The following is a 15,098-nucleotide window of genomic DNA, read 5'->3' on the forward strand; positions in this document are numbered from 1 at the left end:
TTGATGTTGTAAACTACTTTCGAATTTATAATGTCCTGTATATGCCAATTCCATGATCTCGGGGACATTGACACCAGAGACCTAGTAGCGTTTCCTTTGCCTGCAAATGACGACATGAGCGCTTTTAACGAGTGAGCGATAAATTAACTAAAAATTAAAATATCTGTGGTTACCACTGGACTTTTATTAGGGTGGATAAAGAATCATCAGAGCATAATGGTCCTAAGATTACGTTGTCGGCCTCAGATCTATCCGACTGTCGTGCAGAAAACTGGCTCCTTAAGAAAAAGTTACAGGACTACGAGGTTACAATCGAAAACCTGGAGCAGTTGGTGACTACTATAGTTGAAAAGCAGCATCAAATTCTAAGCGAAATGTTTTACCTACGCAAAGAAAACCGAGAGCTGCAATCCGAGTGTCATCTTCAACGCGAGTATCACTCAATGGAAAGAAATGCCCTGATGAGGGAGCTGCATGACGCTCAAATCTTGTGTAGAAGTCGAAATCTGGTCATGGTAAGTGCAAACGTAAAGAAACTAGAAGTGCATTTCTAAACGACAAACGCAGGGGTGTCAATCAGATGGACATCAAGGCAGTCTAAGCTTAACACCTGGGGACCCGATCATAAAATCGGATTCCTCCTTTGGTGACTTTGAAGAGGAAGACATGAGTGAATCGGACGACGGTGATCAGTGCGATTTGAGCGGTTCAAGTCAAAATTCTGGTAGGACATCACCATCCTTGTCAAGCTCAGTATCAGAGTACTCGGAATCGGCTGACGACAGATTTCTTAATTACAGCAGCTCTGATTAAGAGCCATATCAGTGGTAGCGATTCGAACTAACCAGACAAATATTTACTACTTGATGCCTTTGAGCTTAAATGTACGAGTTTATATATTTTTTTCAACATTAAATATAGATCATTTATAGGCAACACTTTCAAGCATGACTTTAAGTTGCCATTTATCGCATTAAGTAATCAGAACAAAAACGTGACAATCGCACAAAACAAATCAACAATAAGTTTGACATAACGTGACGGTATCAGATTGTCTACAGACATGGCACTACAAAGAAAAAACGCATTGAGAAAAATAAAAGAATACCGGTGCCGAAGTATTTGCATATCAAAACGCCAAAGGGCTGCAGAAAACACGTTGCTAAAGTGCTCTCCATGTCGCTGCCACACAAATATGATTGAATGGTGAGTAAATATATGGTCGTCAACAGGGGAGTATTTAAATTACTGGCCAAAACGTGTTAAGTGTTTATCTATCGAAAAAGTTCAGGCCAAAACAGCTGCCAGCCCTTTTACAGCTTCTGTCTTCACTCTACATGGTTTGGGGTTGGCTCCCCACAAAGTTGTAAGAGAAGCGAGAATGTGTGCTTGTATTATGGGCAATTTATCAAGCAGAAAGTTTGCAGCACAAATGAGTCGTGGCAAGGCAGCCGAAGGGCACCCGGGCACCCGTTTGCCACCAGGATTAATGAGTCTCGTGTGCTGCCTGTCCTATTCTACATCCTTGAAACCCGTCTCACAACACGTACCAATAATCCATCATGAGCCCTCTTCGAGTGGCAACTTGTGGAAGCTTTTGGTTTCTCGCCAAGATCGCTTGTCTTGGCTGCATTTCGTGTGAGGTTTTTGGATACTATGTATGGGTGATATTATCACCAGAAGTTATGATATGTTATCTCAGACTTGTAAGATGTTACGACGGGACCATAGTTTCTCTGTTAGTACGAACAAAAGAGCATATTGCAATGCAATGTCAAAAACCCTGCGCTGTTCGCTGCTGGCCTGCAAGGACTAACACAGAAATAATTAATGACCAACGGCCTCGACTCAATGTATACACAGTCAAAAACTGTTTGCAATATCATTTATCAGTTCAGAATTTTGTTTAGAAACTTGTTGCGCACAAAAAAGATTTTCATGTACACGTGAGAAGTGCAACGGATACCTTCCCAACGACAAGGTACGAGGACTACCGCAGCAAAAATGGATTGGAAACGAGATGTGAAACCAAACAAGGCATGAAAGAAACGCGCAAACTTACGTCTGAAATATATTAATATGCAATGCTGACTTGGCAACCATAAACGCCTTGCGAATTGCATTATGATAGGTGCGGTGCTGTATCAAACTGCTGCTGAGTTAGTTCCTCGCACCGACATATTTACAGCGGGATCTGCATCAGAAGCTGCATCAGCATCTCCTATGCCACCAAGAAGTAGCTTAAAATTTGGAGAGTGTGAGCATGGGGACGTTTTTCAATTCTACTGGGTAAGAGATTAATAGATTTTCGGTTCAGCTTACATTGAGATCTACTATATATAAAAAAAAAACATGAAACTGCTAAGTGGTTGACGGTTGACTTTGTTAATGGCTTGGTTGAATAATACGACCAAGCGACCAATGCCGCCTTAGTATTATGTTGTAGCAGCTGCCTCTATCCGATGAAAATCGTATTTTCTGGATCAACGCCTACCTACTTACTGAACCGTGAAAATACACAAAACATTTGCAAAAAACTGAAAAAACGTATTTGCGTGTTCTAAGCAATTTCAAACCAATAATCGTTGGGTGTCTTTTAAATTAAGTAACCAGAGCCATGCAAGCCAAATATTATGCCACATTGACATGTCTATCAATACTGCTATGATGGTTTTGCTGGGAAGAGCGCAAGGACTTTTTGTTGGTTTTTAATTTAACTAATCTAAAATTAAAATCATTTTTACTCAGCCCACAGGAAGTGTGGCATAACGACAGAAGAACGAATGAGTGATACATGGCGCTTAATAATCATTGCTCAAAGTCAAGTTATGTGGCATACCCGTACTACTTTGAGGTAGTAACGAATAATTATATATTTTTGTATACATGCATATGTAAAACCAAAGGTACAGAATTACAGTATGACTCCCCAAGTCCTAAAGCTGGGCTAAATTTTCCCTTATAGGCAATTGGGTTTAAGTCACTGAAGCGCAAAGTTATATACAGGAGAATACTACCCAAGGCAGACCACATTTCTCCAACTAAACTGCGCTTCTCATATAATTTCATTTCGTTTGACACAAAACCTGGCTAACAACTTTCTCCAAACTTCTGGGTAGGGTAAATGTTGAAAAAGGGTAATATTTACTTTATACACCAGAATACATTCACCTGTTTTTTATAGGGTTTCTCATGCATATTTATGCAACTTAATTTTTCATTTAGGCGAAGAAATGAAATCGAACAGTATTTGTTTCAACAAATGTGTGTATGTACGTTATATTTTCAAGAGCCTGAACCCCTTTCCTTGACGTAATTAGAAGTCCATAATATTGTATTCCTGTCAGGATACCCTTTTGTCCAATGCATATTTATGAGTATAGATTTAATAAACATTTATATATATCATTGTGATTACAGTTACCGATTGGTTTACGTGTATAAACAAAATAGTTTTGTTGCTACAGAAGCATTAATTAGGCACAATCAATGGCCCAATAGTAACGAGTAAGGAAACTATCCTTCGCAGGTTCCCTTCATAAACATTTATCATTACCAAAAGGAGTCAGAAAACATGTATTTCCCGTTTCTTGCAATTGTTCTGAGCACTCTGACCGCATTCGCAAAAATCCAACGTGGAGCTGTAAGAGATAATATCGAATCATACTTATTTGTGTGCAGAAATCCATTTTCTAAAGTAGAGAAAATAATATGGCAAACAGCAAGGTGAACGATGAGCCGCGGAAAGTGCAACATGTGTTGCACCCAGAGGATCGGAACGATTACGATCGTTATCACCAAATCAGCGACCGCGGTTAATACAGCTGTACACGACGGTGCGCGGAGAAGGCTATCCAAATTAACGAGCGGCAAGCACGAAACAAGCACACATGGCCTCCACTTTGGTCTCGCAGCCTCCAAGAAAGGGAATGAGTCCAGATGCAGCTGCGAGGAGTTGGCCACATTATTTGCGAATCTAGCACTTCGACTACTACCGCTACCAGCGAATGGAAAGCTATTATGCACCAGTCAGTTTGCACTTGACCACTCTTATACATCTTCTTTGTAAAATGTTGTGAAAAAGTTAGCGAACGGCAAGCTGAAAAGATCGAAATCGGCGTTTGATCGCCTATTCGCTGGGCCATACTTCGATTACAGTTAAGTAGACAGCAAGCTACTTAACCTCCAGCTAAAGCGGTTGACTTTGACGGTCTGCTCTTGCTGGAAGGGTGAGGAAGAGCCGACTGCCGATTACCTTGTTTTGGCGGGGCGTCATTTTTTAGTAAATTACTTTAATAGTATAAACATAATCATTTGTACTGTAGCTGCTGCTCAGCAACCAACACAACACAGTGCAGTGCACTATACAAGCGCAAGCTGTAGGTGCTTGCATTTTGCACTGCGGAGAGCAACGAACTGACTATGTTCTAGTAGAAACTTCATTCTAGTAACAAAGCTGTTATTGACCGGATCACAGTTTTCTTGGTAAAAGTAAAGCATTTAAAATTAAAAGCATCACATATAATGCTGGACAAAACATTGAACCTATAGGTCGCAAGACGAACTATGGAATGATCGCATCGAAGGATGGGAACGTGTTTTATGGTTTTTATAAATTTGTCCTATTCAAAAAAGTTTTTACGCTTGCTCGCTACGAGTTCAAGAGGTGAATTCAATTAAGCTGAGACCAACGATCCACAAATTCGAGGATTCAAAACGCAGCTGTCAATGTTTTCCCCCTTTTCAACAAAAAGGTGTCCCCTGGCAAGAGCCTTATTTAAATTTTTAATCAATCTTATTTGCATACGCAGACTGATGTGTGCATCCGTATATCGCTTACCTGAGTATTCAATATCGGTAGACAAGGATACCCGAGGATCGCCCAAAAAGGGATTACTTCAAGCAGCTGGATGCTGTGATAGCTCTGAAAAGGGTTGAAATTCCCTCTCTCCGTCTTTTCTGAACCTAAAACCGTTGCGCGTACAGTTTTTTTGTTTCCTAAAAGTATAAAATGCACACCAATTTGAATGAAATAGCAAGAAAAGTGTGGCAGAAAGAAAAAGAAACGACTATGAAAAAAGCGCGAAAACCACGAAAATTTGTGCATAATTTATTGAAATTTCGTGCCACAGACAAAAGAGTCAAGGCAGTAGAAAAACCATGAGCAAAGCATCGTAGTCCGAAATTGCATGAAATGTGTTTCTATTTTCCCACTGCGTTGTGGTGCTCCGCGCTGCATTATCCTGTTTGGCTTGTGTGCATTTATTTTTCATTTGCATGAATTTTTCATTGTTTTCCCAGACACGAAAGGAGCTGCCGCTAGGATGCACTTAACGCTCCATGGGATCAAGGACAAACACGCGATATTTGTCCGCGGGAAATCAACCGGCAAATCGAGCTCAACTACGTTGGACTCTGGGTAGACACTAGGTGATACATATATAGACATTCATCCGTTTGATAAACTTCCGAGGAGCATAAGCAAATATTTTTCTTTTTAATGTGGCAAAATCTATATCTTCTTGTAGCCTTTGACGGCTCTGTGGGAAGAACGCAAACAGATTTTACACAATTTGTTTCACACAATTGTTTGTTTTAGAAAGACCTCTTTTAAAGAAAACTAAGCACAAATGCATATCGGCATTTATTTTCATTTATCTAAATTAGTAGTTCTTATATTTAAATATGCAGCAATATTTTAAAAAATTTGAGCAGCCACGGACGGTCTTCAGCCATTTTCCGAGAATTCGGGGGTGTAGAGACTTAGATTTAATCGAAAGCTAAATCCTTTACACGAGTGTGTCCATATCCTAACAACAACAATGTGGACGCATGTTCACCCCATCTCAAGCATTGCAATTGTCTAGGAGGAGGGTGGCAGCGTAGGTTGGTGGTGGTGCGGTGGTGGAATTTTTGGCGTCGGTGGTTGATAAATGCAATTTATCATAAAAAGAAAAAAAATAAAAGCTCGAAATTGAAGCAGACGACCCCTTCGAGGAAGGGGGTGGCGTAAGAGTCAAAGTTGGTCATAGAAGTAGGGTGAATGGGAGGGCTAACATGGCACACATAAAAACACCCACAGTCAGCTCATCTAATAAGGCGCATTTAGCGTCTGTCAGTCTCGAGTGTGGAACGAAGAAGAGCAAGAAAAAGGCAAATAGGAAAAGTTATGGAGCTGTAATAAATTGGATTAGTTCGAGAAGCACCGCCATTTTGTCTTTCCCGCTAAAACGTACGAGCAGCTCACATATAAATCTGGAGGGCGAGAAAAACTTAAATATACGCTTTCCAAGCCGCATGCCGTTCTTCATTTGGAAGGGATTAGCGGGAACTACACGGGTTAGGAAAGGTGGTAGCATCAAAAGCACAGGAGACAGAAAAGCTCTCGAGGGCGCCACTTTCATTGAAAGGCCCGTCATCTATTGGACTCTAGGCTACGTGCCAAATCAAAATCAGATTTATATTTTTCGTTCCTGAAGTGCACTTCAATTTGAATATGAAAGCGATTAATTTATCCCTTTGTTCTGCCTAATATTTGGCACCTTTACACTTTTGATTGTTAAATGATTGTATTCTACGTTTTCGTTTTCAATTTGTCTTTCATGTGACCCGCGATCTCCTCTGGCAGCATCTATTCTCAACCTTCCCTTTTGTCCGTCGCAAAGTATATGAATTCAAATGATCCCTGACGATAATTTGATGCAGCTACCTTCCAGAGCAATACTATTTTTCGATCCGCTTACCGTCGACAATCAGAAAAAAAGTAATTATTTTGTTTTGCCTAATGAACTCAAGCGCATATAACAATCAAGTAATTAAAGGTCAAATTTAATTTCTTAAGCTAGTTTCGGTAAGCTGAAACGTATATACCCTTGCAGTAACACGATTGTGATCGAATTAAAATGATAAACAATTGAGGATTGAACATAGGAGTCCCTTAACTATAAGGTACCCTTTCATCAGCTAGTGCAAGCTCGAATGAGGTAATTACATTTTTTTTCTTTTGGCTTGCCGATAGAACCTGCCAACAGCGTGACAAATTTTTGCGCTTGGGGGACGTTTTTAACATATCGGTTGAATATGGCAAGACAAATAATAATATCAACTAAAATTGAAACATTTTTAAAATGTTTGTGGGTGTTAGAGTGGGCTTGGCTGCGTTCTTGCGCTGCGTCTACGTCTCTAGAAGTTCATTACAGATAGGTTAATATCAAATCTTTATTATGTTGAAGGTGCCTCTTAATTAGAGATTTTATTTAATCTAAGATTTAGGTAATAATACTTTTAACATAATTAATGTTTGTGAGACAGTATAACGGTAGAAACCAGAGTATGGTCAAAGCGACTATAATTTTTTCCTTAGTTTCGTCGGGAAATTTTGACGAAAAAATAAAAAATCGCTCATTAGTGTTTATTAAACAGTAAATGGGAATTTACAGAAATATTATAAAATCCTAAAATTAAATCCTTAGATAAATCTCCTACTTTAACCATTTAAAAAAAAAAAAGCGTTTTTTATGCACATCAATCAAAGATAACTTAAGCCTTCACCCCTATACATACCTTATCCCCTATTTTGTTTTCCGCCTGCAGGCTGTTAATTTATTTAACTACCGAGCTTTTAAGGCCGTGCTAACCCACATATCAAAGCTTCGTTTGCCATCAAATGGATTTCATTTTGAAATCCAATAAATGTCAAAAGGAAACATTTTCTAGCTGGGACAACCCTTTCAGTCACTTCATCTACTTGTGAAGGCATGGTATATATGTATATCGTAAAATGAAACATTTTCGGTGTACATAATGTAAGAAGCTGTTTGTGTGTGTGTAAGTACTCGTATATGTACACAGCGTATTTCGCACTTTACGCAATTTTCCCCGCCAGCGCAAAAAGGGTTGAAAGTGCGTTAGGACATGGAAGGACAACACCCCAGCACACGCACACGCACTGCGGCGTTGCCAGACTGTCATCGCTTTTAGCATCTTCATCGGCTTGCCTGAAACCCTTTCTCCAACGGACTTTGTTCTCTGCTGGAGGCCATTATTATTTTGCTTTCCAGTCCTTTTACTTAGTTCGGACCTACCACTCCCCATCATTCCTTTCTTCCCCGTCGTTTTCTTCGACGGTTTTATAATTTTCTTAAAAATATTTTGGGAGTAAACTTTCTAGATTTAAGCCCTTCCCGGCAGCTTTTCTTACCCAACCAACCCTCCTCCGGTTTCGGCAAACCATTCCCGAGGTTTTGTGGTTAGCATGGCTTTACGGCAGCTTCCAGTGAACTCTTCTACAGCTTCATTGCTGCTTAACAGCGACCAGCGAACTCGCGTTTTAATCTCATTTTATGAAATGAAAATTTTTCAATTTTTCGACAAGAGATAAACTTTTTCTACTTGAATGCGTAATTACTCGGCTTTGGAATGAAAATGCTATGAATTTTCGTTGGGTTCTCTGAGGACTTCTGTTGGTAACCATTGGCGATGGTGAAGCTGCCGCCCCTGCTGCGGTAGTCGTTGATGCTGCCACTGCTGGCGTTGATTTCCATAATGGCGGGCGATAGATATATAACTGTTAAGATTATTAAACCGAGCTAAAGTACTGGCTGACTTATGATGTGGTCAAGAAAGGGGTCATCGGGGATTGGAGCAGGAAAAGCAGTACCGAATTTTTACGTATTCCAAGTCTTACCTTGAAATAGTATATGTAATTCATTTTTTTAAGTACATTTACAAATGTTTCGATTTGTTTGTTAATTTTCCAAATTGGAAAATATTTGATAAAATTTCCAAAACAATTATCATCTTTAAAACGAATGTGAGCGATCGGAATTTCATTAGTGATTGAAGCACCCTGCTTATAATAAGCGAAAAAGCAGAAAAAATGTAAAAACAAAAAAAAAAAACCAACCGGAAAACAAAGAAGTCTGAAGATGGTAAACCTTTTTCCCCAACTTTTAATGAGCAAACATACATACATACACACACGTTACGTCGGAAAACGCATAAAAAGCGTTGAGGGCGCGTTGCCAAGAGACTAGAAGAAGAATTTAAATTTCTTGGCATAAGCGGCCTACAACCACAGGCACAAAACTCTTATGTACATATGTATGTACATACATAAATTCTAAAAAATATTCAAGTCAATTTAAAATGATTTGGTTTTGGGTGAGTTCGAAGAATACCGAATATGATAGCTTTGGGGGTTAATTCTTGAAATACGAAATTCGAAACTGCCGACTAAAACTATAAGATTCCTCAGACTTTATGTTATAAAAGTTATAAACTTATGCTACAGAAAGATATCGGCCATAGCTGCTGGAGCTTTCGGTAAGACTTTTTCAATATTTACTAAAGTATTTAGCTACAAAATTATTTACAATTATTTATAATAATCTGCAGAGCATAACAATTAAGGGGTTATCGAGATTTGCAAATTGTAAAATGAAGGACTGTTTACAGAAGATGGGCTTGTATTAAACCATTATGAGTTATCACTACTTTCATTTGTGTACATATTGTTCTTATAAGTATGAATGTACCTTTTTAAAAATCGTTGGCGTTTCTGCAAATACAAGCCCCTTTTTCATTTTACCCTACTATAAATCCTGATACTGAACGTTTCACACTTTGCAAATGGCATAAATTATTTAAACTCATTTAATGGGCCGCTTCTGAGGAATCTCTTTTTACGATATACAATTTTTATTTTCGGGTTTCTTTGCCACCCTTCAAATGTTGTTTTGTTCTCTTTTCGTGTTCGCTTTTTTTTTTGGGTAAAAGAAAAGAATTTTGTTGGAAAATTAAAATAATGTGTTCGCTGTCGTCGCCAGACGCGACGCTCCGTCTTGGTGGGATATGGATGTTGATTTTACGCATGGAACAAAAGCAGGGAATAGCAAGTGACTTTTAGAACGAAGTCGGACTATACACACTTTGAAAAGCTCTGATAACTTATATTCAAACATGAAGTGTCCCTCCCTGCTTTCTAAATGGTGGTAAATCGGTAAGCCAACGGTCAAGCATAATGGCCCTTGACCCCTTCCTACAATCTAAAGCCAATTAACGCTGCTTGAATTGATAATAAGGCTCATGTCATGTTTGCTTTGTAACACAACCCCTAATAACACGCTGCTTAATTCGTGTTCACACTGACCACACAGTAATCAAACGAGGGGACGAGAAGTAAAACAGGAAGTGACCAGGCGAGACAGGCCCAATATGAAGCGGTCAGCTCGGTCAACTGGTTTTTAACTGACCCGCTGACTTTTGAAGTGTTGGTCCTGCCTAATAAACTATTTAGCCTTCGCTGTGGGCTGCGCATAAATTAGCACTAACAATATAAACCAAGAGAACTACATAGGGGGATTTTATAGCAGTCATTGACCAATTACCAGCGTAATTGATGGATATCCCGCATTAAAAAAAGGCTTGAAAAGTCGAGCACCTTTTATTACGACTTGATCTTGTTTTCAAGACGAATAGGCCATGTCAACAAATTGTGCTTTCTAATATTGTTTGTTACTGAATACCAAAATTAACAAGACGGTCCGCAACTGCTGCAGCATCCGCCCCCGCAGCAAGGTCCACATGGTCCACTATAAAACCCGCATCGTGGTCCGAAACAGCGGCCACTAAAGCAGGGGCTACAGCAAGGGTAGTAGCAAGTTCCACAGCAGGGTCCGCAACACATCACGAAGCTGTTCTAGTTCTAAACACCTTTACGTTAAAACATATATAGCAAAACATAGATATTTTAGCTTACTCACACAAAAAATTTCCAAAAATGTAAACAGGTAACAATAAATTTTGATGTTGTCGTGTTGAAGGCCAGTGTAAGACTAAATATATCTCGGCAGTAGAGCCTGTTCACAAATTTGACAAGCTACGGAAACCCGATCAGGGCAAATGTGATCTGAATAACTATTTTTGTAATTGTCCCTATTTGCATGTGGGTAACTAACAACGTTAAATTAGTCTGCCCTGGTCACTACCACTGGATTAACTTTGTCCCGAACTCATGTGGTAAATGTGAGTGGCCACCACCTTAGCATTTAGCTCACACGCACACGGCACGCGTTTTGTGTCGCAAATATCATAGCAAGCCTAATGACCACTACGCATTTCCGCCAGTGCCTCTTGGAACATATATTAATATACTAAATATTCCAAATGCTCCTACCCAACGCAATCAGCAAAGAGTGTGGTATATTAAAAACTAATTTACCAGCAAATGAGTTAACATTTTTTCCTTTTGCTGGTTCTACTCCAAAAAGGACTCCGAGGGAGCCAAAAGAGACGGAAGCACATGCTGTTCGACTCGAGCTTGACCGGAACTTCCATACGTGCCGGAAATGCGTGATTTTTGGTAAAGTAGAGCATAATTTCGGGTCGATATGTAAAAGCTAAGCGTTATGCCTCATATTTAAGAAAGCTAATTGCTTGAAACCAACCCGAGGTTTTAAGCATATATGCTTGACGAACATTTTAAGTTAAACAGAAGTTTGATTTATTGGCTATAGTATTTTTATTATTGTATTATAGTCAAGTTCCCTTGCCTTCATTGTTTGATTATTTAAAATTCTTTGTTTGATTCTGTCATTTACTCCTGACGAGTTCAACAGTCTCAGCTTCATACATACCTAAAAATGTGGTAAGCATCACCTCGGGATCGATTCGTTGTTTCTTTCGGCTTGGAGTTCTGTTTGTGTTTGTTGTTCGGGCTTGTCATCTGGCTAAGCTCTAAAAATTAATGATGCGCGGCACATTCGAGAGTCCCCTGCTGTCATTGGCTGAATATCCAAAAAATATGTAGATGTGCAAAAAAAAAAATTAGAAACGAAATTCACATTCGCCGCTTTAAGCTGCGGCTTAGATTCGCTTGCTCATTGATGAAAATTAATGAGTGTGCGTGTTGTGTTCGGTAAATATTCACAAGGAATATTTTCGGAGATTCTGTATTTATTTCCTGCCCCGGGACCTTACTCTGACTCAGATATGGCGTATTCCCCTACAGCGAACTACAGACTCAGGACTAATTTGCATAATTACAGCCCGTAATTTTTTTCGTTTTTTACGCAGCAAGAAGAATACACACGAATTGTTTGTGTGCGCCCTTTAGCAAAGGGACGCAATTTCCTTTTTTGTGTATGGCTCTTTTTTACTTGATATTTGTTTATTACGCAACCATATACACACTCACATATTCGCTGGTTCTGGATATTCAATGAACAACGTACAACAATGCATTCTTTGAAAAAATTGAAATAGGTTGAGTATGACAATATCACTGATACTCATATTTTGAATTTTCCGATGGCTCTCTCTCTCTATTTGCAGGGCACTTTTATTTATTCACCTACAATGAAGAATATAAGATATAAGATATAAGAATATAAGATATAAAGTATTCACCGATGCAAACCCCGAAAAGTCTGAATTCCAATATTTATAATCAGTAAAAATGGTCCTCGAAAATCTCATTAAAATGTCGCGCTCCCCCATTTCCAGCTACATATATACAAATGCAACCCTCAAAGTTAAGCTATTTTCCTCATTTCGGGGTACATATACGGATTTTTAAACTAATTTCAAGTCGCGCTCTTCTCTCATTTGCTTGTGTTTTGCTCTCAATTCAAGGATGGAATCGTCGGACTCGGGACAATCCAGATTGTGAGTTCATTCCACTCATTAGCATGTGCTCGGCGTAAAAGAAAATTGTGAAGGGAGAAGCGGTAGTTTTTCATGTCTGCCTTCTTCCTTTAAATTTATCGATTTTCCTGGATGGGTCGCACAGCTATTTACCGTTGCTAGCTAATGAGGTACACTTGTGTTCCGGTTTGCTCGGACTTCACTTGGGCACACTTGGCCCAAGCGGAATCATTCAACGTTACTGGCTCCGCTGATTATAATCAGCATAATATGTACTCTCTTACACTTCAACAGTTCACGCCACGGATCAGTGAAGTGAAGCTCAGCTCGTCCTGACCGAACCCCTCCCTTTCCTGCGGCTTCGATGCGTAGTGAGAACGGAAAGTCACAGCGACCAGACTAGCGCTTCTCTGCCATTTTTATAGGCTGTAATGACCGTAATCAGGTTAACGTTAACGTTCAGTTTACCTACTGATTTGCTGGCACTTGGCAGTCACTCCTTTTCCTATTCCCCAGTTTGAGGCACGGCCTCTCCCCAGTGAATGTGTGAACATTGAGAGCCTAGTTTCCGCAAAGCCGTTTAAAGTTTCAGAATACCCCGCAGGTAATTTTACAGAAGATTTTAGAAGCTTGATTTTAATCAAAACGGCGAGGCTTCCAGGTTAAGGCAAGATCGTGGCCGTTGTTTGCTGTTTTTTGACCATCCGAAAATGCCTTTCTCCCGCACGTTAGCTGTTTATATAATTATGATATTTGATTTAATGACGACTTGCTTCCGAAAGAATCCAATCAAAAAATTTGATTGAAGTGGGCGTCGCACCAGCAAAACAGGAAAGTAACTTCTGCTGCCTGCCTGGCAGGCGTGATACTATTTCAAAGGTCAGGCAGCTTTAAGAGTTTCTTACACTTGCTAATGGTAAGACAGCTTCAAAATGGTTTAAGCTGATTTATTGTAATGGCCAACACCAATCGCTAAGCAGTCATGGCCGCTTAACTGAAAGTTTATAACTACCTGATCGACCAACACACCACACTCACACGCCAATCCGATCCTTGTCCTTTAAATTCTTAATTTGCAATCATTAGCAGGCACAGGGGATAGGGCCACTGCGAAGAGGTCCGATATATGTACACATCTCAGTCTTTCGATATTCAATTTGGGGGGCTAACAGAGCAACTGCGGCAGGAAGTCGAGTTTCCATTTCACTTTGCCAAGAGCAAAATCAAGGCGGCAAAATTTAATACCCATATATCGTTACCAAGCTGCTTTACAGCACACACGTCCTGGCCACAAAGATCTCAGATTCAAGATCCGATCGTCGTGCACCTCCTGCCTGCCTCTGATTTTTAAATTGAAAATAATAATTTTGCGCACTCAATTTTTAGCGATTTGTCAAAACATTGTTTATTGTCGAAGCCAAGTCCCGATTCTCCAACATTCAAGTCCGACTCTACTTCGCCTTGGCGCTGTTCTGTGTACTCTCCTCCACCGCGGCGGCGCACTTTAAGTTAATTGAAATATTTCAATGATTTTCGCCCTGTGGTTTCTTCTACCTGCCGACGCGTCGTGTGTTCGTCTTTGGGATCAAAGGGGATTCCTCTCTGCATGCGCGGCTGCGATCAAAGAGCTTTTTGCATATTCTCGGTGTACTTCTCTGGCTGCCTTTTAATAGAATTGAACGCTCATTTCTATCTCAATTGATTTATTTCCTACCATTTTCCGTTCACGAGTTTAAGCCTCTTGCCATTTATTGTATGAGGATTTCTGCATTGATTCTTATTGCATTTTGACCGCTAGGCGCCATTACGCTTTTAAATTGAGTGATTATAGTTCATGGAATAGCGAGCTAGTACTGACATGGGTAATTATTATAGGTAAATATTAGAAGTCGATTTATTTGTACTTAATGAAAGAATCGTGAGCAACGACGGATAAGCTTTAGCTGTTTTTAAAGAGTTAAAGCTTAAACTGTCAATAACAGGGTTGAATACAAAAAATACATCTTAATACAAAAATGTACATTTCGCATTTTATAGATGTGCTAGTTTGGTTTCAAAAACCAACAAATTTGGTCTTTCTTATTTTTCAGCTCACTTGAAATGATTAACTGCTTCATAAGCTTGAAACCAATGTCTGCAAAGCATCTAGTCACTTGCCCACAGGCCTGCTGAGCACTTCAGCGGTAATCCTGAGCTTTGTAGCCCACAAATTTGGGGCTTGTTAGTTCTCCCAGACTGCACCTCATCTCAGCAATACTTCAGCATACCCAAAGTTTTTGCCATCTGGTTGCGCATAGGCAAAAGGCGTTCTTTCTGTGAGTGTATAACTGTCATACGCTATTTCCACTGCAAAGTCCGGCTAAAAATTGTATACAATGTCAAGCAGCCAACGCCCCAAAAGTTTTTAAGCCGTCAGAAGGCAGCGCGTAAATCTTTTGCATAATTCAGTGCCT

At 39.7% G+C, this 15,098-nt stretch overlaps 2 protein-coding genes across 2 annotated transcripts; one reads left to right on the forward strand and one right to left on the reverse strand.

The window, feature by feature from the left end:
* LOC26526894 lies at positions 1-922 on the forward strand. Its single transcript, XM_015157389.2, has 3 exons — positions 1-131; positions 191-515; positions 568-922. Exons 1-3 carry the CDS (start codon positions 31-33, stop codon positions 811-813), a joined length of 672 nt encoding a protein of 223 aa, XP_015012875.1. The 5' UTR covers positions 1-30; the 3' UTR covers positions 814-922.
* A 9,503-nt stretch (positions 923-10,425) lies between these two features.
* LOC6548416 (male-specific sperm protein Mst84Dc) lies at positions 10,426-10,879 on the reverse strand. The gene is made up of 2 exons (XM_001976688.3): positions 10,764-10,879; positions 10,426-10,705 (listed from the first exon to the last, which is right to left on the reverse strand). The coding sequence occupies exon 2, from the start codon at positions 10,685-10,687 to the stop codon at positions 10,532-10,534; it is 156 nt and encodes a 51-aa protein (XP_001976724.1). The 5' UTR covers positions 10,688-10,705; positions 10,764-10,879; the 3' UTR covers positions 10,426-10,531.
* Between the last annotated feature and the right edge of the window lie 4,219 nt (positions 10,880-15,098).

This window comes from Drosophila erecta, unplaced genomic scaffold (genome assembly GCF_003286155.1).
Source record: "Drosophila erecta strain 14021-0224.00,06,07 unplaced genomic scaffold, DereRS2 tig00000092-arrow-pilon, whole genome shotgun sequence".
In the NCBI taxonomy this organism is placed as follows: domain Eukaryota; kingdom Metazoa; phylum Arthropoda; class Insecta; order Diptera; family Drosophilidae; genus Drosophila; species Drosophila erecta.

Excerpts from the sequence above, each read along its gene's own strand:
- LOC26526894 (XM_015157389.2), top strand. The coding sequence starts at position 31 with ATGTCCTGTATATGCCAATTCCATGATCTCGGGGACATTGACACCAGA. Across the intron at positions 132-190 it reads GACATGAGCGCTTTTAACGA|GGTGGATAAAGAATCATCAG; the intron begins GTGAGCGATAAA and ends GACTTTTATTAG. Across the intron at positions 516-567 it reads GAAGTCGAAATCTGGTCATG|GGGTGTCAATCAGATGGACA; the intron begins GTAAGTGCAAAC and ends CGACAAACGCAG.
- LOC6548416 (XM_001976688.3), bottom strand. The coding sequence starts at position 10,687 with ATGTGTTGCGGACCCTGCTGTGGAACTTGCTACTACCCTTGCTGTAGC.